This window comes from Lentinula edodes (assembly GCF_021015755.1).
Source record: "Lentinula edodes strain Le(Bin) 0899 ss11 chromosome Unknown C8R40scaffold_24, whole genome shotgun sequence".
Lineage (NCBI taxonomy): Eukaryota > Fungi > Basidiomycota > Agaricomycetes > Agaricales > Omphalotaceae > Lentinula > Lentinula edodes.
In genome coordinates, this window is record NW_025764330.1 from 589,568 (window position 1) to 615,516 (window position 25,949).

A 25,949-nucleotide genomic window follows, 5' to 3' on the forward strand; every position below is an offset into this window, starting at 1 on the left:
TCACCCTCAGATGTGTACAGGTTCCACCTGATTTTTTACAGAAGTGTACAGGCTGTGTTCCTCACCTCTTCAGTTGTGTACAGGTGTTTCCACCTCACTTCTTCAGTTGTGTACAGGCCAGACCTCACTTCTCAACATGTGTACAGGTCACACCTCACTTCTGTTCTCAGATGTGTACAGGTAGCACCTCACATGGGGCCAGTTGGATCAGGTGATGTGTTGATCATGTGTTCTGTTTCAGTCAGGTGCCAGAGTTTCTGAGCAGAGGCCTGTGTGAAAAAGGTCAGAATCATGTGATCCCATCAGCTCTTCCTTTCTCTCTTACCACCACCATCTCCTGCCACTTTGGTGATTTGGGTGAGAACACTGGCTTTCTTCCACAGCTCTGATAGCTTCAACATCACCCTCCAGGTCTTCCTTTCATCTGTACAGGCCTAGCCTCAGATTCAAGGACCTGCCATAGCTCTGACAGCTTCAACATCATTTTTCCTTGTCTTTTGTGTATAGATTAGAGGTCTGGGTTCTCAGTGTGTCTATGATATCTTTTATGGGTGCTTTACATGGTTTTCAACTGATGTTTGGGCAGATCTAGGTTGATCTGGTCCTTTTTTTGGTCACCCTCCCTCCTCTCCCACATTACATCTTTACTTTCAACCATTTCACTCCACTCTAACCTTGTTATTTTATTTTTCACTTAGCCTATGCCTATTTTCACTCATAGGGAGGTGTTTAGCCATAAACTGGGCCAAAGCCCCATTAAATTGAATGCATCATGCAGGGCTATAAGACCTATGAGATGTTGTTGAGGGGTGGCTGGTGGTGTGAAAAATGTGAATGAGGCATGAGATGAATGGATGATTATTGGAGAGAGTTAGAGAGGGAAATAGATGACCTGTATCCAGAAGACCACTGAACAATAAAGTATTAAGTGTCTCAGAAAAATTTCCAAAGTAAGCATTAAACCAATCTCAAACTTGAGAGAGGTGTCACTACTTGTTCAGAAAATTCCTAATTCACCCTAGAGCTGTCATCCCTGTACAGTGTTGAAACACTGAAGGATGAAAAGTGGATAAAATCCAGATAATTGTTGAGCTGAATCCTTGTGAAGACCTGAATCTATAGGATGTAACTCAAAAGTGATCCAAACTTGGAAGACAGATTTGGTGAGTCAGATGAAAATTCCTGTATAGGCAGGGCCTAAGGATATGAATCTGAGAGATGGTGCAGAGCATAGAAAACTCCACTGAAAATCCTTGTATAGGTGGGACCTAAAGGATGTAGCCAGATATGGATTCTTGCACAGGTGGGACCTGGGGAATAAATCCTAAGGCAAAACTGGATAGAACTTCCTGTATAGATGGAGCTACAGATGTAGATCTGAGAGCTGTACACCTGTAAGCCCAAATGGTGACAATATTTGGAGAGGTGAGCTCAATTTTGATGATATGAACCATAGAGACTAGATAGTGAAGATCCTTGTATAGGTAAAACCTAAAGGATGTGACCTGCACAGGTGGGACCTGATAGCTATAAATTGAAGCCAGGAGGATGGGAACCAGCAGTGAAAAGGAGATTTGAAACTAAAGGTGAAGATCCTTGTATAGGCAAAGAAAGCCTAAAGGATGTGAACCTAAGGCCTAGCTTCAAAGATGGGCCCAGGCTTCAAAGATGGGCCCAGAGCTAAAGATTCTTGTCCAGGTGGGACCTGAAGAATATAACTCCAAGATGAAGATCCTTGTATAGGCAAAACCTAAAGAATCTGAACCTAAAGTTAAATGGAGGATTTGAAAGTGAAGCTAGAGCCTGGCTGAGTGAAGTCCTTGTACAGGCAAGGCCTGAAGGATAGGGACCAGGGAGATAGGGACCAGAAAGAGGATCCTTGTACAAGCAAGGCTTGAAGGATTTACAGGAATGGAATGTCTTGAACAATAGCTGAGAGTGAAAAAATAGTCTGAATTTTTATAGCAGTAAGTGATTTAAAAAATAAAGGAATCATGAAAATGACACTTAGCAGATTGAATTTCTGTGAGACCACTATGTGGAGCATCTGACCATAAGGGATTGAAGGATAGTGATGATTGGTTGTAGTCCTTTGTTCCAAGTTGACTGAAGCTATACAAATAATGGATGATAGCTGAGAAACTGGAACAGAATGGACAGAAGTGCTAGGTTGGAATCCTTGTTTAGGGCAGGTCCTAAAGGATGTAAACCAGGAGAGGGCAGAATATTAATGATCTGAAGGATTAGTTGGGATCCTTGTTCAGGAGCATATTGAAGCCTGAAGGATGTAAACCAATTGCTGATCATCATAAAATGAAGAAATGAGATCCCTGTGCAGTATAAAACTGAGGAATAGGTTGAAGGATTAATATGTAGTTGACTCAAACAAAGCCTGAAGGAAATGGATAAGCCCAAGTGTAAAACTTGTGTGGCTAAGGAAAGGATAGTTTGTAGGTAAGGAGAGGATTCTGGATCCAAAACTCCAAAGCCTTTTAAAGAGGCAAACTTGAAGTGAGGTGATTGACTGAAGTGAAAGATTCACTGAAGTGAGGTGAATCACTGAAGTGAGAGATTCACTGGAGTGAACATTGGAAGCTAAATAAATAGCTCAGATTTGGTGTTGGTGCCTAATATCCTGAGACAAATGGGCAGTAGCTCTTCCTTTTGATTACAAAGTGCTTCAGGAAATGGATTTTATCCAATATCTGAAGAATGTAGAGGACTAAACAATCACTGACAAGTGAGAGTTCTTGCAAGGGTCCAGACCACCACTGGTGAGAAAAATGACCAGGCCACTATTGGCAAGAGAAAATCTATAGCAGAAGTTTCAGCTCCACTGTAGCTATATAGACAATGAGCTGAAGTGAAGGATTGGTGTTAAAATGTGAAGGAGATCCAAGTTGAGCAGAAAAAGCTCTTGAGAAGCCTCCTGAAGAAGGTGAACAAGATGAGGAACTAATCCTGAAATCAGCTGAGAAGCCAATGGTTGAATTCATCAGGAGCTGAATTATGAATAATCAACTTGACCAAGGAGTTGAAGGGTAGCAGCAGGAAGCCAAGGAGAAGGCTGAGAGAGAAGGATATAGACAGATAGGGCTGGATGTATCCTGAACCAACATAGAGCAGCTTGGATATGGAAGTAGTGGAGAGCCAAGGAAATTGAGGGTGATGAGGAATTAGACAAGCATGATGGATAAATCTGAAGAAATTCTGAGTCCTAGCTGGATAAGCTGGATAAGACACAGAATATCTCCTGAGTTTACAAATGCTGTAGTCTCAACCCTTCAGACTGATTAGGCTGAATTATATCCAAATATAATGAGTGACAGATTGACTTGTTTAACTCTCAATTATGGATGCTTGTGAGATTGACCTGCAGAGACTCAAATACCAGCTGGATCAGACTAGATAGAGGAAGCCCATATAGCAGGAATAGGCCTAAAGTGAAGCTGTAGGACAGCCAAGAGGTGCTGAAGATAATCAGGAGTCAGCATGGATGAGATAGGCTACAGGAAAGCCAAAGGAGGTTCAGAGAGATTATTAGGCAGAAGTCTCTCCAAGGCAATAAGGCATGAAGTGGCCTAAATGGCTCTTGAATCATAGCAAATCACCCTGCATAAGGAGTTGAAAGAAAGCAGGAGGAAGCTGAAGATGCTGATAAGGTAAATCAGGAAACTCAGCTGATCAGGCTGGATAAGGGCAGGATGTAGAGCAAGGAAAACTTGAGGTAAAGTGATCCAAATAGCTTCTATCATGAGGAATCAGCCTGGATGAGATGATACAGGATACCCAGTGGAGAATGATGATCCTGGAGAGGTAAATGGGCCTCAAAAAGTCTCAGATAACAGCTAAATGGGCTGAATAGGAGACAGGGAGGAGCCTAAGATGAAGGCAGAGGTGAAGTGGCCCAGGTAGGTCCTGGGTGAGGTGCTACAGGATATCCAGAGGAAGATGGAGGATTTGATGAGTGAAAGAAGCCTCAGGAAGTCCTAGATCTCAACTGATCAGGCTGGATGAGGCACATGAAGGAGGCTGAGAGAAAGGAAGGCATAAAATGGCCAAATTGGGCTCTGGATCATAGCAGATCAGGCTGGAGAAGAGGCTGGAGAATACCAAGAGGAAGATATTGATATTGATGAAGGAGATAGGCCTCAGGAAGTTCTAGATCACAGCTGATCAAGCTGGAAGAGCCAGGAAGGCTCCTGAGATGAGTGAGGAGATAGAGTAGCCTGAGCAGGGCCTGGATCATGATGGATCAGGCTGGATAAGAGGCTGAAGGATGCCAGGAGGAGGATGAAGGTGCTGATGGGGGAGATAAGCCTCAGGAGGTCCTAGATCACAGCTGATCAAGCTGGATAAGAGGGAGGAAGGTGTCTGAGATGAGTGAGGAGATGAAGTGCCCTGAATAGGGCCTGGATCATCACAGATCAGGCTGGATAAGAGGTTGGAGGACATCAGGAGGAGGATAGAGGTGCTGATGAGGGAGATAAGCCTCAGGAAGTCCTAGATCACAGCTGATCAGGCTGGATAAGGCATGCATGGCAATGAGGAGCTTAGGAAAGAGATTCCCAAGGTTTCTGAGGGTATCAGGGAAGTGAGAGAGCTGGGATCTGAAGATCAGAGTGAAGGAGGTCCAGGGAAAGGTTGAGATGAAGATGTGCTATGGAATAGCAAGGAGAATGACCAAAAAAGGACCAGATCAACCTAGATCTGCCCAAACATCAGTTGAAAACCATGTAAAGCACCCATAAAAGATATCATAGACACACTGAGAACCCAGACCTCTAATCTATACACAAAAGACAAGGAAAAATGATGTTGAAGCTGTCAGAGCTATGGCAGGTCCTTGAATCTGAGGCTAGGCCTGTACAGATGAAAGGAGGACCTGGAGGATGATGTTGAAGCTATCAGAGCTGTGGAAGAAAGCCAGTGTTCTCACCCAAATCACCAAAGTGGCAGGAGATGGTGGTGGTAAGAGAGAAAGGAAGAGCTGATGGGATCACATGATTCTGACCTTTTTCACACAGGCCTCTGCTCAGAAACTCTGGCACCTGACTGAAACAGAACACATGATCAACACATCACCTGATCCAACTGGCCCCATGTGAGGTGCTACCTGTACACATCTGAGAACAGAAGTGAGGTGTGACCTGTACACATGTTGAGAAGTGAGGTCTGGCCTGTACACAACTGAAGAAGTGAGGTGAAAACACCTGTACACAACTGAAGAGGTGAGGAACACAGCCTGTACACTTCTGTAAAAAATCAGGTGGAACCTGTACACATCTGAGGGTGAGACCCTGTACAGAAGTGAGGTAAAACCTGGAGAGAGAGAGATAAATCTGTACACAGCTGAAAAGTGAGGTTGTGGAGAAACCTGTACACATTTTCAGAAGTGAGGAATATCTGTAGAGTTTTTGGTGAGAGGCAGCAACTGAATATTTATGTACCTGTCAGAAGTGAGGAGAAGGCCTCCTGTACACTTCCAAGGTACTGAATGAAAGATTCAGTTGCTGGTGGGGATCTGTTGGTTTGCAGAGGCCTCCAGAAACGCTCCCTACCCTTGGAATCCGCCTTCATGTCGAACTTCTTTTTTCATTTATATTATCTACCATACCATACCCTTCCTGTAGGGCCCTGCATGATGCATTCAATTTAATGGGGCTTTGGCCCAGTTTATGGCTAAACACCTCCCTATGAGTGAAAATAGGCATAGGCCTCCGACGATGAATAAGGATATACAGTGTTGGGGGGTTGTGATAAGAGAAGAAGAAAAAGTTGTGAAAGTGATGGACTTGTGCTAGATTGCAAAAGTGTTCCATCAGGGGGTTGTGTTGAGCATACTGTAGTGATAGAACACTTTCTACATACATTACACAGCGCTTCATCACTCCTAGTTATCACTGTAGTGACTTACTTAGTGTATAAAGTACTTACAGACTTCATTTCTTAGTTTTACAACTCATAACTTAGCTATTTCTTTAGTGTTACTGTAGTTAGTTAGTTTTCATAGGTGCGCACAATTGTGGACACCTATTATCACGCCTCATGCGTTTCTAGTACATACAAGACCAATCAAACCTGTATTCCTACTACAGTTGAAAGATACAAATCAATACTCATACTATATTGACTTTGGTCATTGTTACTGTGTTTATTGGAGTACTGAGCAACTACAAGACTCTGTAGCACAACCTACTGAGCTTGTATTAAGGCATTGACATTCTCTGCACTGAGCTGGGTGGCATACTGTTTGGGTTAGCTGAAGGGCGCTCCAGTGTGTTTCAACTTCAACAAGTGCAGTCTCCTTCAACACTATTTTCACTCATAGAGAAGTGTTTAGCCATAAACTGGGCCAAAGCCCCATTAAATTGAATGCATCATGCAGGGCCCTACAGGAAGGGTATGGTATGGTAAATAACATAAATGAAAAAAGAAGTTCGACATGAAGGCGGATTCCAAGGGTAGGGAGCGTTTCTGGAGGCCTCTGCAAACAACAGATACACCACAGCAATTAGATCTGTGTTCATCACTTCAATAGTGCACATGAATACATCTAATTGCTGTTGTTCCCTTTGTCCTACCATCACCACCACCTGCTCATATCTCGATTACCACTCCCCCAATCACCTCCAACAATCACCTTGTTCATATCTTGATCATATCTCACACTATGAACACTTTTTCTTGAGAATGCTCAACTTTTTATTCTGGAGCTTCGAGTTTGTTTTATTTATAGCTCGTCGTCCTCGCGCTATATACACGCGTGCGTGGGTGGACTACAGCAGGAACACGTCAGGAACAACGCTATGCAATCCGTTTGTCATTATCTTTACTACTGCTCCGGCAGTGTGTACTTTTACACACCAACTTCGACTTTGCAATTCCGAAGTTTTGGTAACTTGTTGTCAGATGATCAAGGCAGGTCATGGGGCACTTCTGGCAATCACAGGTGCCGGAGTTCCGAGCAGAGGCCTGTGATTAGCTTGATCAGGAGTGTCATCTGACTCTGTCCTTCTTCCTTCCTTTCCCCCACCATCTTCGGATTTGGGTAGGACATCTGCACACTCCCCACAGCTCTGATAGCTCTAACATCACCCCACCAGCCTCTCCTACATCTGTACAGACCACAGGCTTCATTCTAGAGTCTCAGATTACGGATTTTCTGGTATGGCTCCGCCACTATCACTGATCTCTCCACTGTACAGAGCTCACAACACATCCATACAGATCTGACCACATCTACTGCTTCATATCACCTCCAGATTGTCAGATCTTCGGATATCAGGGCTCTCAGTGCGCAGATCAGCTCTGATCTTTCATTCTACTAGGTACTGACTGTTATCTGAGCAGATCTAGCTTGATCTGCGCTTTTTTCTTGTCACCCTCCCTCCCATCCCTCTCTTGTACTTGTAATTTCATTTCATTCTTACTTTGATATGTACTTGTAGTATGCTACTTACACCTTACCTCACCATGTACCTTGTAGTAGGGCGCTTCATGATCCGCAATTTAGGGGCCCTTGGGCTCAAGTTTTGGCTAAACACACCTCCCCTTGAGTGAAAACTAGCATAGGCTAAGTAAACAATAAAATAACAAGGTTAGAGTGGAGTGAAATGGTTGAAAGTAAAGATGTGATATGGGAGAAGAGGGAGGGTGACCAAAAAATGACCAGATCAACCTAGATCTGCCCAAACATCAGTTGAAAACCATGTAAAACACCCATAAAAGATATCATAGACACACTGAGAACCCAGACCTCTAATCTATACACAAAAGACAAGGAAAAATGATGTTGAAGCTGTCAGAGCTATGGCAGGTCCTTGAATCTGAGGCTAGGCCTGTACAGATGAAAGGAGAACCTGGAGGGTGATGTTGAAGCTATCAGAGCTGTGGAAGAAAGCCAGTGTTCTCACCAAATCACCAAAGTGGCAGGAGATGGTGGTGGTAAGAGAGAAAGGAAGAGCTGATGGGATCACATGATTCTGACCTTTTTCACACAGGCCTCTGCTCAGAAACTCTGGCACCTGACTGAAACAGAACACATGATCAACACATCACCTGACCCAACTGGCCCCATGTGAGGTGCTACCTGTACACACCTGAGGACAGAAGTGAGGTGTGACCTGTACACATGTTGAGAAGTGAGGTCTGGCCTGTACACAACTGAAGAAGTGAGGAACACAGCCTGTACACTTCTGTAAAAAATCAGGTGGAACCTGTACACATCTGAGGGTGAGACCCTGTACAGAAGTGTGTTGAAGGAGACTGCACTTGTTGAAGTTGAAACACACTGGAGCGCCCTTCAGCTAACCCAAACAGTATGCCACCCAGCTCAGTGCAGAGAATGTCAATGCCTTAATACAAGCTCAGTAGGTTGTGCTACAGAGTCTTGTAGTTGCTCAGTACTCCAATAAACACAGTAACAATGACCAAAGTCAATATAGTATGAGTATTGATTTGTATCTTTCAACTATAGTAGGAATACAGGTTTGTTTGGTCTTGTATGTACTAGAAACGCATGAGGCGTGATAATAGGTGTCCACAATTGTGCGCACCTATGAAAACTAACTAACTACAGTATCACTAAAGAAATAGCTAAGTTATGAGTTGTAAAACTAAGAAATGAAGTCTGTAAGTACTTTGTACACTAAGTAAGTCACTACAGTGATAACTAGGAGTGATGAAGCGCTGTGTAATGTATGTAGAAAGTGTTCTATCACTACAGTATGCTCAACAAAGTGAGGTAAAACCTGGAGAGAGAGAGATAAATCTGTACACAGCTGAAATGAGGTTGTGGAGAAACCTGTACACATTTTCAAAAGTGAGGAATATCTGTAGAGTTTTTGGTGAGAGGCAGCAACTGAATATTTATGTACCTGTCAGAAGTGAGGAGGAGGCCTCCTGTACACTTCCAAGGTACTGAATGGAAGATTCAGTTGCTGGTGGGGATCTGTTGGTTTGCAGAGGCCTCCAGAAACGCTCCCTACCCTTGGAATCTGCCTTCATGTCGAGCAGCTCTCTTAGTACCAGCTAATGATCTAGGCCCTGCCAGAGCGGTTTTTACCCTCTGATCTACTGTGCTTAAGCTTCTCATAGCAGGATTGGGAGTCAACTGCTTTGTGGGGCTCTCCACAGACACTACAGAAGCCATGCTTGCGGCGATTTGGACATGGGGAAGTGCACTTCCCCTCATTCCAAAGGATACAAGGAGTATCCTGACGCTTTGAAGCAGTAGAAGTGCTAGGAGAGGAGCTGGGACGTTTTCTAGCACTGAGAAGTTCCTTAAGCAACAGGAGTCTGAAGTTCTCTGCATTTCCAAGGTCAAAGGGAGTGTTAGAAGCTTTCTGGCGCGCCTCCCTGTCCACTCTAAAGGCAATAGAGGGATCTGATGGAGCAGCTCTGAAAAACTCCACAATAGATGCCTTGTATGCAGAAAGCTCACTCTGACGATGGGGATAGATCTTAAGTACTGGGGCAAGCCAGGCATCAAAAACTCGGAGCCACTGTGCTTCAGATGTGACAGGGAGAGAACGGATTGAGTGCTCCTTCTTGACCAGTTTGTACTCTGAGCCAAAGGTAGTGCTATCATCAAAGATACTAGTGTAACTAGTGATGGAAGCATGGATCTTTTCAAAGTCCACATACCTATCCTTGACAATGAGTTTGAGCAAGGACTGAGGTAGGGGATCAGTGAATGGCTGGGCAGAGAGTAAACTGACTGTGGTGTCAACATGACTGTCCACAGTGAAGAGCATCCGCAATTTCCAAGTCTCAGAAACAGTGGGAGAGAGGATATCTGAAGAAGTGAGGGCAGAGAGATGAGGAGCTGCCTCCAGGAGACTGGGAGGGAGTCCAGAGGATGTACCAGGAGATGAGGAACTCTGAGTTTGACCAACAAGTTTGAGAAGAGCCTGTTGCAAAGAGTTGCTTCTGTCCTGATGAGCATCCTGCTCCATCTGATCTGCTTCAGCTTCAGCAGCAGCAAGCTGGAGTGCATTCTCAGCAAGCTCTCTCTCCATGAGGGCCCAAGCAGCCTCATTAACAGCTTTCTCAGTTGACACAAGTGGTCCATCACTAATTCTACTCTTAGAGGCAGCAGCAGCAGCAACCCTGGCAGCTTTGGCAGCTGCAACTCTCTCCCTAGAGGCTCTGAGATGATCCCTTTGGATCTCCTGAATTTGGCCAATGAAGTCTCTGACAACAGTGGGATCATCAGTGAGGGATCTAAGGGCTCTGAAAGCATCATTGGGAGAGAGTTCATTGTTCCTGTACTGCTCAACAACCTGTCCCAGGGCCTCAGCAGTGAGGCGGACCTGTTCCAGGGCATCAGGAGGCGTGGGAGCGGCGGAAATGCGATCCTGTAAAGGTATGTGATGGGATGAGTGATGGGAATGAGTAGAAAGTGCAATGGAAGCTTCTCTGTGCTCAGATCCTGTGACTTGGGGGGCAGTACCTGTTAAAGTCATGACTGAAAACAAAGTGACCAGACTGGGGATTGAACCCAGGACCTTCTGGTTATATTCCAGATGCTCTAACCAACTGAGCTATCCGACCATGGTTCAACTAATGAGGCTCATGCATATGGTGACACTGACAGTCCAATCAACACTTTTAGGTCTTACACTGTCTTCTGCCTTGGATGATATGGATATGTATAATCAGCATTTGCCCCTCATCAGGGTGTCAGGATTGGAATTAGTCATCAATCCTAACACATATCATCAATTGCTGCTAAAGCAAGGACAAGACGTAATGAGGACCAGCGCAGAGTGGAAGCATAGGTTTCCAAATAGTCAAAACCAGGTCTTTGGCTGAAACCCTGAGCACAGAGGCGGGCTTTAAATCGTTCAATAGAACCATCAGCATTGTGTTTAATCCGGAATACCCAAGTAGACCCAATTGCTTTCTCTCCTGGTGGGAGGTCAACGATATCCCAAGTGTTATTAGCAAGATGAGCAGAGATTTCATCATTCATAGCTTCCTCCCACTTGAATGCTTCTGAACTGTGCATTGCCTCTCTATAATTTCGAGGTTCCACTTGTTGAGTGGAGATTGATGCAAGTTCAGCATCCCCGTAGTAGTCGTCATTAGAATCATCAGAGTCATCATTAGGAGCTGGTACACGGGAAGAGGATGGTTTTGTTTTCCACCATTCACCAGGAGGCTTACGGTTACGTGCTGGACGTCGTATAGCAATGGGCAGCTCATCAGATTCATCCTCAGTCACAGGAATATCCGGACCAGGTGTATGTTCGAGTCGAGGCGAGTTAGGCGCATTGCCCTTATCAACTTCGGAGTTGGATTCAGAGTCTGATTCAGATTCATCAATAGGGATTGGCAGAGTGAATAATTCATTGGGGGCACTCGAAGTCACTTTAAGAGGTTGTTGTTTCGGAGTAGTCTCAGGAGGAACATAGTCTTTACGAAGAGTTGGTTTATCTGGTGATTTGGATGCATACATGTATCGTTCATCGAAGTCTGCACGTTCACTGATGATAACCTTCTTGGTGACAGGGTTCCAGAACTTCCATCCTTTAACTCCCTCAGGGTACCCAATGAACACACACTTTTCCATATGAGAACCAAGGTGTAGTCTCTTGTCCTTTTGAACATGCACATAGGCCATGCATCCCCATACCCGAAGATTCTCCACATTAGGTTTCTTCTTGTAGAAAACTTCATACGGAGTCACATCTGGAACAGCTGATGTTGGGCAACGGTTCAACACATAAACAAGCGCAGCCAGGCATTCCACCCAGAATGTCTTTGGTAAACCCGATTCCAGCAGCATAGCAGTCAGTAGTTCCGCCAATGTCCTATTTAGCCTTTCAGCGACTCCATTTTGTTGAGGTCGATTTCTAGCTGTACGTTGTACTTCAATCCCTTCATCTTGTAAGAACTTTTCAAACTCCTTGGATATATACTCTCCACCTTTATCGTGTCTGAGTATCTTGACTTTTAATCCAGTAACCTTCTCAGCCCAGGCCTTGAACCGCTTGAATGCTGCAAATGCATCACTCTTTTTCTTCATCGGTATTACTGCTCTAAAGCGTGCCTTATCGCAGATGAACGGAATCCAATAGCGGTAGCCTTCATGTGAGATGATACCAGTGTCATGTACATCCGTAAAGACAAGTTCCAACACTTCAGAAGCGCGGGTCTCAGTACTGGGGAAGGGATTTGCATGCATCTTTCCCCCAAGACAAGGTTCACATACTGGGTCTGGTTTTGCACTAGACTCGAGTTTAAAGCCCTCAACCATCTTATTCTTAGACAGCTTGCTAACATCACCATAATTATAGTGAAAGAAGCGTCTATGCCAAAGCTCAAGATTCAGAGGCAGAGTTGTACCACCAATATGCGCACTTTCATCCTCTGTACCATTACTTATAGTAAGACCATTAAGATAACCAACTGATTTGTTATTGACTGAAGCAGTAAATAGAACAGAACCATTAAGAGTAAACTCCATTGTATCTTTTAGGATTTGTACAGTAAAACCTTTGTTGAAGGAGACTGCACTTGTTGAAGTTGAAACACACTGGAGCGCCCTTCAGCTAACCCAAGCAGTATGCCACCCAGCTCAGTGCAGAGAATGTCAATGCCTTAATACAAGCTCAGTAGGTTGTGCTACAGAGTCTTGTAGTTGCTCAGTACTCCAATAAACACAGTAACAATGACCAGAGTCAATATAGTATGAGTATTGATTTGTATCTTTCAACTGTAGTAGGAATACAGGTTTGTTTGGTCTTGTATGTACTCTAAACGCATGAGGCGTGATAATAGGTGTCCACAATTGTGCGCACCTATGAAAACTAACTAACTACAGTAACACTAACGAAATAGCTAACTTATGAGTTGTAAAACTAAGTAATGATGTCTGTAAGTACTTTATACACTAAGTAAGTCACTACAGTGATAACTAGGAGTGATGAGGCGCTGTGTAATGTATGTAGAAAGTGTTCTATCACTACAGTATGCTCAACAGCTAGCGTGGAAACTGGGAGTGGTTTTAGAATCTGAATGACATGCTTGGACAAAAGTGTCTTCGCGATTGGGATGTCAAATTCTTTCCATGCTGAAGGAAGCAGCAGAAGGATTATAGCCATCACACCTATGACGGCGGATACATTGTAGACAGCGCCTACGATTGAGCAAACCTAGATATCTTCTAGTCTTAGTTGTAAAAACTACATGACCAGAGTGCACATACATAAACTTTCAAAGAGAATTCCTGACCATTCAGACCACTCGGCGAAGCTGTTTCACGTTTTTCCTCAGTGTCTTCGATCCAAACTTTGATCTTCGTATTTGGTCCGCAATTTCCATCACCTGTAGCTAGAAGTTGCGGGCAATTTTTTGGATGAACATAAGCCTGCAAAGTATAGTATTTTTATTCGTATAATCTGGTGATCTGTTTCACACTCACTAAGGCCGTAACTCGTGTCTTATCTGTGCGAAAACTGAGCCCAACATCAATAGAACTGAGCGGCCTTTTCAGTGCTTACCACTTCCATGATCTAACGATATAACTCTCTTTCCATGTTTGGCATGAAAAATTACTGCATATCCTGTTAGGATTGATGACTAATTCCAATCCTGACACCCTGATGAGGGGCAAATGCTGATTATACATATCCATATCATCCAAGGCAGAAGACAGTGTAAGACCTAAAAGTGTTGATTGGACTGTCAGTGTCACCATATGCATAAGCCTCATTAGTTGAACCAAGGTCGGATAGCTCAGTTGGTTAGAGCATCTGGGATATAACCAGAAGGTCCTGGGTTCAATCCCCAGTCTGGTCACTTTGTTTTCAGTCATGACTTTAACATATCCTTTGGACGTCCCCATGAGTATGTATTTCCCCTTGTCAATGAACTGAACGGGGAGGGGTATGTTTGCAGATAGGTCTTGAATTTCGAGCGTTGTGCTAATCTTTTTCCATCTTGTTGAACCTGTATATACCCTGAGCCAATCTATGCCGCTCTGAACGTTAGATATAGCGAGCGCAGTTCCATCCGGCGATAGAGCTGTAAACCCGCTTGAGCGGAAAATGTTACTTTGGCCGCACTGTACGAGGTTCGGTGAGCCTTACATCTTCTCATCTGGACCCCATACCAATACAGCTGTTCCGGTCTCAATTTGATGCTTCCTGTGTAGTCTCAGGTAATCTACTTGAAGAAAGTACGTGATTATAGCATACCACAAGCCATGATGAAGATATCCAATGACTACACTTTCTTTCTCATGTAAGAAATGTGCACTTGTAGCTAGTACTTGGGGTTCATCGAAACCATCAGGCTCGCCGAGTTCTGCAGTTTCTTCAAAGCAGCTTGGTGAATCAAAGTGGTATACCAGCTTCCAATGGCCTGACTCTGTTGAAGTATGAACTAGATAATTGAACACTTAAACGCAAGCATTGCCACATACTTCTTTCGCCAAGTAAAGTTGTTCGGGAACCAGAACATACGAGAAGTTGATCTCCTGAACGATTGAGTTCTCGACATGAAGGCGGATTCCAAGGGTAGGGAGCGTTTCTGGAGGCCTCTGCAAACAACAGATACACCACAGCAATTAGATCTGTGTTCATCACTTCAATAGTGCACATGAATACATCTAATTGCTGTTGTTCCACTTGTCCTACCATCACTACCACCTGCTAATATCTCGATTACCACTCCCCCAATCACCTCCAACAATCACCTTGTTCATATCTTGATCATATCTCACACTATGAACACTTTTTCTTGAGAATGCTCAACTTTTTATTCTGGAGCTTCGAGTTTGTTTGATTTATAGCTCGTCGTCCTCGCGCTATATACACGCGTGCGTGGGTGGACTACAGCAGGAACACGTCAGGAACAACGCTATGCAATCCGTTTGTCATTATCTTTACTACTGCTCCGGCAGTGTGTACTTTTACACACCAACTTCGACTTTGCAATTCCGAAGTTTTGGTAACTTGTTGTCAGATGATCAAGGCAGGTCATGGGGCACTTCTGGCAATCACAGGTGCCGGAGTTCCGAGCAGAGGCCTGTGATTAGCTTGATCAGGAGTGTCATCTGACTCTGTCCTTCTTCCTTCCTTTCCCCCACCATCTTCGGATTTGGGTAGGACATCTGCACACTCCCCACAGCTCTGATAGCTCTAACATCACCCCACCAGCCTCTCCTACATCTGTACAGACCACAGGCTTCATTCTAGAGTCTCAGATTACGGATTTTCTGGTATGGCTCCGCCACTATCACTGATCTCTCCACTGTACAGAGCTCACAACACATCCATACAGATCTGACCACATCTACTGCTTCATATCACCTTCAGATTGTCAGATCTTCGGATATCAGGGCTCTCAGTGCGCAGATCACCTCTGATCTTTCATTCTACTAGGTACTAACTGTTATCTGAGCAGATCTAGCTTGATCTGCGCTTTTTTCTTGTCACCCTCCCTCCCATCCCTCTCTTGTACTTGTAATTTCATTTCATTTCATTCATACTTTGATATGTACTTGTAGTATGCTACTTACACCTTACCTCACCATGTACCTTGTAGTAGGGCACTTCATGATCCGCAATTTAGGGGCCCTTGGGCTCAAGTTTTGGCTAAACACACCTCCCCTGAGTGAAAACTAGCATAGGTGGAGTAGTAAACTACAACCTGTGGTTACTCTATCCTCTACAGAAGCCGAATTTGTGGCATCTAATGCAGTGGGCAAAGAAGTGTTGGCAATTTGTTCTCTCCTCACCGAGCTTGGTTATAAAGTCGCATCTCCTACCATTATCCATGTTGACAACCAATCCTCCATTCAAGTTGCTAAAAATCCGGAACATCACGGACGAATGAAGCACCTCGATCGGACTTTCTACTGGCTCAGAGAACAAGTCATTCATGGCAAACTTGCCCCTTCTTACCTGCCCACTGAGGATAATCCAGCAGACCTGCTCACAAAGGCCCTTGCAATTCCAAAGGTAGACAAGTTCCGAACTATGATCGGACTTGTCAAACCTATAACCTCCGACGATGAATAAGGATATACAGTGTTGGGGGGTTGTGATAAGAGAAGAAGAAAAAGTTGTGAAAGTGATGGACTTGTGCTAGATTGCAAAAGTGTTCCATCAGGGGGTTGTGTTGAGCATACTGCAGTGATAGAAAACTTTCTACATACATTACACAGCGCTTCATCACTCCTAGTTACCACTGTAGTGACTTACTTAGTGTACAAAGTACTTACAGACATCATTACTTAGTTTTACAACTCATAACTTAGCTATTTCTTTAGTGTTACTGTAGTTAGTTAGTTTTCATAGGTGCGCACAATTGTGGACACCCATTATCACGCCTCATGCGTTTCTAGTACATACAAGACCAAACAAACCTGTATTCCTACTACAGTTGAAAGATACAAATCAATCCTCACTCTATATTGACTTCTGTCATATCTAGTGTTTATTGGAGTACTGAGCAACTATAAGGCTTGTAGTCCAACCTACTAGTCTTGTATTAAGGCATTGACAATCTGTGCACTGAGCTGGGTGGCATACTGCTTGGGTTAGCTGAAGGGCGCTCCAGTGTGTTTCAACTTCAACAAGTGCAGTCTCCTTCAACAGCATACTCTGCTGGGATAGAATGAGGAAGTGGAGGGACAGTAGAAGCGGTGGAGGAGCGGTCGGCGGCACGGGCCACGACCTCTGAGTGAATAGCACAAAGAAGAATAGGTTCCATACCAGCATCCTTGCAAGCCCTATTAAAGACTGCAGCACTGACGAGTGCAATGTCGACTTCAGGAGTTTCCAGTTGAGCAGCGAATTGAGAGACCGTGGGATAGGAATAGATGGGTTCAAAGGGGAATTTAGACAAGAGGGGCTTGGCCCGTAACGTCCGAGAGCAGGAGCAAAGTGAATATCCAGGAGGGGTTTCCAGAATTGTTGGTGAAACCGACGGTGAAAGTTCCGGTAGTGGAATAGCGACCTTTGCATCAACAGTGTTGGTGGCAGAAGGCAGACGTCTGTGCAGAATCAAAGTGTGAAGTGTTATGGAACGTAATGTTTCGAGATGCCCAGTCAATCAACGGATTGTAGCAGGATAAGAAACTGTAACCTAATACTGCTTTACAAGATGAATCTAAATGAGTAACATAAAAGGGCAATAGGAGCAGCTCGCCAGAAGGGAACCAAACGGCGATATTTGCCATATCGGTAATGGGTTTAGAAGATAATGAACCATCAAAGAGACGAAGATTAACAGGAGAGATTTTGGTCATAGGAATAGAATTTTGAGAAACATAACGAGTATCAATGAAAGAGTCAGTAGAACCAGAATTAACAAGAGTAGGAAATTTAAGAAGAGCAGAAACAGGTTCAGCCGGCGCGGCCAAATCGGATAACGGAAATTCAGTAGTTAATGATATTACAAGAGATCGTTCAATGGAAGAAAGAGCGGACGCGTTGAGATATAACTCCCCAGGTGAGGTACGAACCTGATCAACGCAGCTCCCGTTTTGTACCGGGGAACAAGAGCTGCGGACTAGTTTTCCGATTCCTCTTCAACAACCTCAATGGTTGCTTCGGGGGTTTCTTCAACCTCGGCAGCACGGCCCTTCGATTCTCGGGCCTTTCACTTATTGCAGTCAGCAATCTGATGCTTACCACTGCAGAAGAGACAAAGGTTGTTCTTCATCCTTCTTTCCCTCTCGGAGGGAAGGACTTTCCCATCTGCACCAAGATGGTTGAACGCAGGGCGCTGACCGCCGGTGATATGCTGACTCATGGGCTATGCATAAAATGCTAATGCAAGCTTCAACACTCACACCAACACCAACACAAACCATCATCAAACACTAAGTTCAAGGGGGTTTATCATTGAAAAAGCAAGACAACACTGCAACTCTACAAATATCTACATCATGTGGGTATAATGTATAGGTTGAATAGTTTTTCTTCTCGAGATTCTATCAAACTCGGGCATGCTAAATCTTTCTTTGACTTTATCTGAACTGAACAAAACCTCTGATTTGTATTATACACTACAAGTACAATCCACAGAAAGAGTGTGCACTACTCACAGCACTCTGACTGCTATTAACTCTGAAGCATAATGGTAATCTGTGACTTTGAACTTTCTTTCTTTCTATCTTTCTTAAACTCTAACTTGTTTAAAGTGAAAGTTAACACTGTATCATCTTTGTTTAAAGTGCACTTGTCACTATAGCCAGAAGCTACTAACCAACCAACCAAATCCTCTCAGAAGTGGGGGGGGAAGTGCTTGTTCTCATTTAGAGGCCAGTACCCTCCTTATATATCCTCAACATAACCCTTAACAACTGATATCAATCATTGTAGCATGTGGAATTCTTGTAGCATGTGCTGATTTTGATGGAAATCATGCTGCATCTCGGAGTAGCATGTGGACCTGTTGTACCATGTGCTACCTTTGATGGAAATCATGCTGTACCTCGGAAGGCTTTCCAGATGAGGGACATATGCTAAATCATTTCTGATATTCTCGGAATTAACTCCAGAGGTCCGGAGTATCATTATCTTTTAATCAAATCATTCAGCTCTATTGCAATGCTATACAAAGGTGAAGCTCGAAACACTTTAATCCTGCAGATATTGTCACAGTCCAAGTCAAACACAAGTGCGGGTTTTAGTATTAGAGCTTTATTATTTGGAAATACAACTGTATTATGCTATGAAGACTCACTTAAGTGTCATTCAGATGCAATCACTGTGTAGTTCTGTGTGTTTTCTCTGAATACAATGTACTGTTCAGTCTCAGCATCACTGATAGTACTTTACAGTTGAAAATGCATGATTACTGCATTATAGACTCAAATAAAAATGGGTCATATCATCAGATTGGCCGGAATTTGAAGAGTTCTGGGGCTTACCACCAGAGAAGGATTTAGGCTTCGGCGTGAACGGCGCCAAAGAACCAGATGGCTGAGAGTTGTTTTGCTGGTTAGTAGAACCAGTCTTCAAGTCCGAGGAACCCTTCTTCGGGTTCCGAGCAATAAAAGGCTTACCAGCCTCACGCTTTCTAGTTTCCTCATGTTTCCAATAATGGTTGTCAATGCGAAGAACCTCTTGACGATAATTGGCGAGTGTCGCTGGTTCGGGCAAACGTGCCATTTCGTCTTTAATGTGTTCAGCTAAACCTCGTCCATAAGCCCATTTCAGGGCAGCAGAATCCCAGTTGGTACTAGCAGCCAGGGTGTTGAACCGAATGTTGTATTTCCGGATGTTCTCAGTTTCCTTCATCTTCAGATTACCGAGAGAATCTTCGGCCTTGCCTTGGGCATCGTAAACGCCGAAATTGTCCTGAAGCTCCTTTACAAGGGCTTTGAAGGAGGATATCCAGGCCGGCAGCGAGTCGAGATCTGGGTTGAGGATATCAGGGACAAACCATTGTTTGGCTGACCCACTGAGATAGGAAAGGGTGTAGTTCACCTTCCGTTGGTCGGTGAAATACTTTGGACGGTCATTAAAGACCAGGGCGAGATTGACAAAGAACGTCTTGAGTTTTCGGGGGTCCGAACCGTTGAATACCTCTGGCTCCTTGACCTTGCTCTTGGATTCAGAGCTGTCAGAGGGATGGCCGAGAGCGGCGAGAACGGTACCAAGGGTCTCAATGGAGCCCTTGAATCCCGAGAGAAAATCCAACATAGCACATTGCTCGTTGGGGATGTCAGGAGAGATAGGAGAACGGGGTCCACCAGGTCCACCAGGTCCACTGGGGTCACCAGGCTCACCACACGGTAAACCGCCGGATTCATCATCCAGATTGTCGTTGATATTGTCGGCACCCGGATCGTTGGGGTCAACAGGAGGGTCTTGATCGTTGTGATCACCAGCGTCCAGATCAAAGTGAGGAGGCGGGTCACAAGGAGATTCTGAAGCAACACAATATTGAGGTTGTTTTCCAGTACGACGAGCTATGGCTTGGAGGATGGGAGAATCAATTCTAGTAGTAGACCGGCCCCGAGCCGGAGCGACCACAGGGGGTTGTCCACGGCGAGGGGTCAAGACTTGGACAGGTTGTCCGTCACCGGTATACAGAGTACTGTATTTGAATTGTTGTTCTTCTTGTTGAAGTTGAAACACACTGGAGCACCCTTCAGCTAACCCAAGCAGTATGCCACCCAGCTCAGTGCAGAGAATGTCAATGCCTTAATACAAGACTAGTAGGTTGGACTACAAGCCTTATAGTTGCTCAGTACTCCAATAAACACTGTAGATATTACAGAAGTCAATATACAGTGAGGATTGATTTGTATCTTTCAACTATAGTAGGAATACAGGTTTGTTTGGTCTTGTATGAGAAACGCATGAGGCGTGATAATATGTGTCCACAATTGTGCGCACCTATGAAAACTAACTAACTACAGTAACACTAAAGAAATAGCTAAGTTATGAGTTGTAAAACTAAGTAATGAAGTCTGTAAGTACTTTATACACTAAGTAAGTCACTACAGTGATAACTAGGAGTGATGAGGCACTGTGTAATGTATGTAGAAAGTGTTCTATCACTACAGTATGCTCAACACTTCTTCCATGGCCTCAGGAAGAGTCGACGTAGTGGGGACTGTGGCTGGACCGAAACCGTGATTACGGCGACGTGGTTGACCAATGGCAGAAATAGAGTCGGAGAAAGGGGCAAAGGATTGGGCTGTGGTGAAGAAAGTATTTTCTTTGGAGTTAGCTCTAGATTGAGCTCGGGTTTTTGGAGGCATAAAAAATGATATGTCAGTACAATGTTAACGGATTGAGTTTGATTATACTGTTAAGATCATGTACACCATGTAACCGTGCCAGAGGCCACAAGGTGTCTAAGTGCGGGAGGTTGAGTGGGACAGTAGTGAAGTTATTAACAACACCGCCGTTACGCCGTTAGTCCCCGGAGATCAGGAGTATAGAAGGGAGGAGCTAAGTAGCAGCCAAGTCGGAGCGGCGGTATTGCCGGTGACAAGGAGCGAACCAAAGAACGTCTAAGTCCTAAGGTTATAGTAGAGAGTACTTCGAGGCAATGAGCCTGAAGACTTAGAGGAGCACAAAGTTAAGGAGGGAATCTAGGTCGATAATTAAACTGAGGAACTACAGTAGCATACAGGCAGTATTTATATCTACGGAGCGGCGCAGCGGTGCGGAATGCCAGACTAACTACTAGGAGCTATACGAGTAGTACCTGCAGGGTAAAGTAAAAGACAATAAGGAGGGACTAGAACGAAAGGGTATGTGTAGTGAGAAAGAACAATAAGAGTGAGATTACAATAAAAGTGGATCTTCGGAATACTGAGCGGCGGAATGGAGCCCCGAGGCATGGACTTGACAGTCGGTCTAGTACTAGGCTAGGTGGTGGGAGTACAGGATATTCTGGTTCTGGTGTACCCTGTGGTTTCTGGGATGATGATGATGCAATTGGCTCTTGTTTAGGAATTGGTGTGCTCTTCATCCAAGTATAAGGTCTTCTTGTTTTCTGTTGATAAGTCTACCAAAGCTAGAGATATGACCAGTTGTTGTTTTGTCATATCTGTTCGGACAAGGTTGATCTTTGTTAGGATTCAATCCTGACACCCTAATGAGGTGTAAATGGTATTATGCAAAATTCCATCAACCAAGGCAAAAGAAGATAGTAAGTCCTTAAGAAGTGTTGTTTGGATGGCCACTGTTACCATATGTAAAGTCCTCATTAGTTGAACCAAGGTCGGATAGCTCAGTTGGTTAGAGCATCTGGAATATAACCAGAAGGTCCTGGGTTCAATCCCCAGTCTGGTCACTTTGTTTTCAGTCATGACTTTAACAATCTTTGCAAACTCTGTATTTGCTGTCATCAGGATCATGATACCAATCCTTGACGTCATCTTTGTCAAAAATATGCTCGCTATGAGCACAAGCTGCAGTTGGCTTGGTTGGATGGTTATTGGCTTTGTGAGGAGGGTTAGTCCTTAATGACATAAATCAATGTATGCACTGTATTTCTTGTTTATTTAGGTTAGGGCGGGGCCCATAACCTGTTAGAATATAATCACGTTATATTCAGTAGCAATGGCAGTAAAAGATAGAGTGCACACAGCACTGTAGCTGATCACACAAATCAGATGATGAAGGAGTAGAGAGGACTGCTTATTCAACGAGGTGAATACTACAGGTTTATATACAAGTTCAAGGTAGACGATGTCATGTTACAGCTAAATATAGCGAGAGAGAAAGGAAGTACAATACAATGTATCCTACTGGTAGTCCTATAGTAATAGTACATGATGGTGAGATTGATAACACGGTAGTAAGATAGTGGTTTGCTGAGCTGTCATATGCATGCAATTCACCCCATACGCTTCCCGGCCTGGCCCGGAGCGGCCGGACTTCGGAGTAATTACCTTGTGACTTATTTATTATTCCGAGCTTTCATCGAGGTCTTATGATTACTGTATTTGGGATGTATATAAGCTAGAATACTTTGTACGTTATAGTCAAGCTTGAAATCAAGTGTACCATTCTATCCTAATCTTTAATATCTTCTTTACCCTTTGCTTCCGGACTCCCGGATCATCAGGAACCCCATTTAGGCTGCTCATCCCAATCTTGCACTCTTGCCATAATTCCCGGGGACACCAACAGTGTGTGAAGGGTGTTGCTAATAGCTTCACTGACGTCCCACTCCCAGTGTGTACTACAGGCCAGTACTCAGCTTCGGACCTCGGAGTTATCCCAGGCCATTTCCGGCCCATATCCGACCTCAGAACCTCTATAGTTATTGACCTGTAGGCACGGTCTTGTCATGAGCATACTGTAGTGATTAAACACTTTCTACATACATTACACAGCGCCTCATCACTCCTAGTTATCACTGTAGTAACTTACTTAGTGTACAAAGTACTTACAGACTTCATTTCTTAGTTTTACAACTCATAACTTAGCTATTTCTTTAGTGTTACTGTAGTTAGTTAGTTTTCATAGGTGCACACAATTGTGGACACCTATTATCATACTTCATGTGTTTAAGACCAAACAAACCTGTATTCCTACTATAGTTGAAAGATACAAATCAATCCTCACTCTATATTGACTTTGGTCACTGTTACAGTGTTTATTGGAGTACTGAGCAACTATAAGGCTTGTAGTCCAACCTACTAGTCTTGTATTAAGGCATTGACATACTGTGCACTGAGCTGGGTGGCATACTGCTTGGGTTAGCTGAAGGGTGCTCCAGTGTGGTTCAACCTCAACAAGTGCAATCTCCTTCAACACTTTTTGCAGCTATTTTAAGAAATTTTGGGTGTATGTTCATCGTGAGGAGACAGTGGGTGGGGGCCCCTTATGGCGCCGTTATGGACATGATACCAAGTGGTCAGCTGTCAAGCCGGAGATCCTGGTCGAAGTCACTTATAGGCAGTCCGGTTTTTTAAAAATCTTCCTATTTTCATGGAATTATGCAAAGGGCTGTAATAGCTGATACTTAGAAATTTTAGCCAAGTATGCATCATATATATTACATTGTTTTGAGATACTCAATACAGAGATAGATGTTCCAGTAAAACAAATTTACAGCAAGTGTATCAAGGACTCCAAGATCACTGTAGCAATTGTGTTGTACAGTACTCAACACCAAATATGAAATAAGGGTATCCTATAAATCTCAGAATTGAAAGGAAATTTCTCAGACACAAATTTCTTTTTCAGATGGCATATTCATGGAAAAAATGTTATTCTTCGAAGACTTTCTCAATCATTTCCCTTCAGGGCTTATTAGGGTTGCCAGTATCACAAACAACAGAACCAGTCAGCAGTGTACCAGACCCTCCTCCCGGGATTACAAACAGGAACATTTACCGGTCGACTTCACTATTTTATTGAGATAAAGTTGAGCACACCACCAAACCTCAAAGGTGGAAACAGAACATACCCAAACACAAGATCCATAGTTCCAATGATAGCGACTGCATCTGCAAGCATGTGCTTTAAAAAGCAAGTTCAACTCAAATTTAACGCATCGTTCATGGCAAAGTATACTCACGTCTAAAAAGAAACAAAGGATTGAGTTATTTTCTGAGATAAATTCGACCACATCAAAAAACTCACGTCTCATAACAAAGTCAGCACCAGCTAAATGAGCGAACCCAGGCGCGCGTATAGAGCACCGGTATGGGCGATTAGTGCCGTCACTTCGCAACAAATAAGCGAAACATTCTCAGCATGCATGAGAGTAAAACACTCACGAGACTAAGTAAACTCCCATCTCACCCTTTGGCGCCTCGATTGCGCTGTAAGTCTCGCCAGGAGGAACAGAATATCCCTCGCTGAAGATCTACGAAATTCATAAGTTTTCCATCAAATTCAAAGATTAAATGGATTAAATGAAAATAACCTTAAAATGATGAATGAGACTTTCCATGCTTTCCTTCATAGACGCACGGGGAGGAGGGACGAGCTTGTGGTCATCCACCTTGATCGCTCCGGGGGTAATCTTGTTTAAGCACTGCACAGTGGAATTATTATGGAAGCCCATGTTTCGTATTACAAAATCAACACATACCTGACTTATGATTCGCAGAGATTCCCTCATTTCTTGAACACGGCAGAGATATCGATCGTAACAATCTCCATTGACACCGATAGGTATATCGAACTCAACCTGACAATACTTCGGGGTAAGCTTTGCCCTGACGAGAAAATCTAATAGACCTGCCTGATCGTACATGTCATAGGGTTGAGTTCTCCGCAAGTCCCAGGGAACACCACTCCCCCGCAACATGACCCCACTGAAGCTGAAGTTCAATGCCTCCTCCTTGGTAACTACACCAACGCCAACAGTCCGCTCCTTCCATATCCGGTTACCAGTGACAACTTCCTCTATTTCGTCGATTCTAGAACCGTATTGAGTTGCCCACTGAAAGATGTCGTCTAAAAGCCCATGAGGCAAGTCAAAAGCAACACCGCCGGGTCGCACGTAAGCGGAATGCAAACGAGCCCCAGAAACGCGCTCGTAGAATTCCATAAGCTTTTCCCGCTCTTCGAAACCCCAAAGGAAAGGTGTAAGGGCACCAACATCCATAGCATGGGTAAGGACAGCCATCAAGTGGTTTAAAATACGAGTGATTTCTCCAAAAAGCGTTCGAATCCATTTTGCGCGATCAGGAACTTCTATGTTCAACAGTTTCTCTACCGCGCGAGAATAACATAATTCGTTGGTCACTGAAAGTGATGAATGTCAGTAAAATTTGAGGGCTCGGGACGAACTGCAACACACTCATGGAGACGTAGTCGAGACGGTCAAAGTAGGGTAATGCCTGGATGTAAGTTTTGTATTCAATCAGCTTCTCGGTCCCTCGATGTAATAAACCGATGTGCTGTAAAGTGGTGTATTTAGAAAAGGTCGAGCAATGCAATATTGAAGACGTACTGGATCCGCACGTAGGATTTCTTCGCCGTTGAGTTCTAGGATGAGACGGAGAACTCCGTGTGCGGCAGGATGTTGAGGACTGGATGAAGGAGGGAATTTGAGAATATCATACACATTATAAAGGGCTATACGAACCCAAAATTCACTGAAGAGAAAGGATTAGCCACTTATAACAGATTGAATCTCAGGTTCTCACCAGTAAAGTGCCTCATTTTCGCATCTGCCCTAGTTCCTGTCTCTGCCAGAATTTCAGAGGCATGCATCCCTTGCAGATCCTCTACTGTATGGTACTCGAAAATATTTTTGGCGCCTGGAGTGTGAGCAGAGTCAGCTGCAGACACTGGCTCAGCCAGACGTGTAACAGGGGATGAAGTCAAAGAGCGGCGAAGAATATTTGAGCTTGTAGGAAGCTTCGCTACTGTTGAACGCGCGACTGAACGTAACAGCATCGAAGCCATTGCTGCTCAGTGTCAAGAGCGTCGTGGATGGAGTTGGTAAATAAACAGAGTCCGATTGGCTGGCGGCAGCGTTCCGTACCGAGCCGT

The 25,949-nt window shown here is 44.1% G+C and overlaps 1 protein-coding gene and 3 non-coding genes across 4 annotated transcripts; 2 read left to right on the plus strand and 2 right to left on the minus strand.

Moving 5' to 3' along the window:
• Nucleotides 1-10,483: 10,483 nt before the first annotated feature.
• C8R40DRAFT_t164 lies at nucleotides 10,484-10,557 on the minus strand. The gene has a single exon. It is a non-coding gene; the product is annotated as a tRNA-Ile (tRNA).
• Nucleotides 10,558-13,735: 3,178 nt separating this feature from the next.
• On the plus strand, nucleotides 13,736-13,809 carry C8R40DRAFT_t162. The gene has a single exon. It is a non-coding gene; the product is annotated as a tRNA-Ile (tRNA).
• A 7,897-nt stretch (nucleotides 13,810-21,706) lies between these two features.
• On the plus strand, nucleotides 21,707-21,780 carry C8R40DRAFT_t163. The gene has a single exon. It is a non-coding gene; the product is annotated as a tRNA-Ile (tRNA).
• A 2,050-nt stretch (nucleotides 21,781-23,830) lies between these two features.
• On the minus strand, nucleotides 23,831-25,862 carry C8R40DRAFT_1161482 (NADH-ubiquinone oxidoreductase; the record flags this gene model as incomplete). Its single annotated transcript, XM_046230124.1, has 10 exons — nucleotides 23,831-23,846; nucleotides 23,908-23,947; nucleotides 24,084-24,166; nucleotides 24,221-24,309; nucleotides 24,370-24,480; nucleotides 24,538-24,636; nucleotides 24,691-25,196; nucleotides 25,252-25,351; nucleotides 25,405-25,483; nucleotides 25,579-25,862. The coding sequence occupies 10 exons, from the start codon at nucleotides 25,860-25,862 to the stop codon at nucleotides 23,831-23,833; spliced, it is 1,407 nt and encodes a 468-aa protein (XP_046084982.1).
• Nucleotides 25,863-25,949: the final 87 nt, after the last annotated feature.